Consider the following 1,797-nt stretch of genomic DNA (forward strand, 5'->3'; position numbering starts at 1 on the left):
TTTAAGGTTGCTGTGAGCTATGCCATGGCACTCAACCCAGGGTGACTGAGTGAGACTGTCTTCCCCCCTCAAAGCACAGCTTTAAAGTATATTGGAAGAAATGCATTAAATAAATGCTTCAACTCTGCTAATAGCAAGCTACTAAGTAATGATTCACTATTGAGAAACTGTAAAAAAATTAAAATTGCATAGGATTCTGCCTTTAATAATGTGCACAACGCAAGGGTACCTTTCAAAACAACTAAGAGTGTATGATACATGTTGTACCACAAAAATAAATAGGTGAGGCGATGGTTATGTTAATTAGCTTGATCCAAACATTCCACACTGCACGTCAAATCATCACATTGTACCCCATGAATGTATACAGTTGTGATTTAATAAAAATTAAGTTTAAAAAATGGGATAATACAAGGAAATATAATATACAAAAAGAAAATGCATTGGACCATACCAGTTAGAAGGTGCAGAAAATCCCACATTATCATCATATGCCAGGATTCAAGAGTGAAATTTCATAGCCGAGTAGAAGTTATTCTAGAGCCATGTGCCCATCTATTGATCTGTACTAACCCTCAGAAACACGGCCTGTTCTGTGCAATATTTTTTTCAGAGCAGTTTTTACTTCCTTATTTCTCAAGGTATAGATCATAGGGTTCAGCATTGGTCCTACCAGATTCATCAGAATTTGGACCACAGTTCCCAGCATGGGATTGGGTGTGGGCTGCAGGTAGACAGTGATGATGGGCCCATAGGCACAGAGGATGGCGATGAGGTGGGCACTGCAGGTGGAGAAGGCACGGCGGCGGCCCTCAGTGGTACGAATGCTCAAGATGGACACTGTGATGCGAGTGTAGGATACCAGGATGAGGAGAAAGCAGACGAGAGATACCAGGCCTACGTTGGTGAAGCTCACCCTCTGGGCTAAGGATGTGTCCGCACAGGCCAACGGCAAGAGTGCTGGGATATCACAGAAGAAGTGAGCCACTTGATTGGGACCACAGTATGGCAGGGTGAAGGTGAGGAAAGTCAAAACGCTGGAATGAATGCACCCTAACAGCCAGGTGCCTGCAGCCAGGGCCACGCAGACTCTAGGGTTCATGATCACTGTGTACTGCAGAGGGTGACAGATGGCAGTGAAGCGGTCATAGGCCATCACGGTGTACAGGAAGCACTCGATGCTCCCTAGGAAATGGAAGAAGAAGAGCTGGGAGACACAGTCCTTGTAGGAGATGAGTCGGCTCAGTCCCACAAGGTAGAGCAGCATTTTGGGACAAGTCACGGAGGAGAAACCCACGTCAAACACAGATAAGTTCCCCAGGAAGAAATACATGGGTGTGTGCAGGCGAGCGGAAGAGATAACAGCCACGAGGATGGACAAATTCCCCAGCAGGGTGCAGGCATAGAAGGGCAAGAATAAAACAAAAAGTATCGTCTCCAGCCCCTCTGTGTGTGGGATTCCCAACAGGATAAACTGCGTCACCACAGAGCTGTTCTGCGTTTCCATGGGAATCAGTCCTGGGGGAGGAATAGAAAGCAGAGGGCATGGAAGAATGCCCTGGCTCAGGAAATAATTGTTTTAAACTCAAATGACTGTTTTGATTCTAAGTTTTAGAAAGAATACTTGTGATCCCAACTATAGAGCATTCTAATTAGAATATAACTAACTGTCATAGACCACTTAATAGATTCTGTAGGAAATGTTATTATTGCACCCATTTCAAATATAGATGTCCTTTAATAGAAAAGATTTTTCAAAGGTTAAAATTTGTGAAGAGAAGGACAAGCCTTCCCCCA

At 44.2% G+C, this 1,797-nt stretch overlaps 1 protein-coding gene across 1 annotated transcript; it reads right to left on the reverse strand.

Annotated features, from left to right (window-relative positions):
• Window positions 1–540: 540 nt before the first annotated feature.
• Window positions 541–1,555, reverse strand: LOC100944862 (putative olfactory receptor 10D3). The gene has a single exon (XM_003796782.2). It carries the CDS (start codon window positions 1,505–1,507, stop codon window positions 569–571), a length of 939 nt encoding a protein of 312 aa, XP_003796830.1. The 5' UTR covers window positions 1,508–1,555; the 3' UTR covers window positions 541–568.
• Window positions 1,556–1,797: the final 242 nt, after the last annotated feature.

Source organism: Otolemur garnettii, unplaced genomic scaffold, assembly GCF_000181295.1.
Source record: "Otolemur garnettii isolate 467f Iridium unplaced genomic scaffold, OtoGar3 scaffold00108, whole genome shotgun sequence".
NCBI classification, from domain to species: Eukaryota; Metazoa; Chordata; class Mammalia; order Primates; family Galagidae; genus Otolemur; species Otolemur garnettii.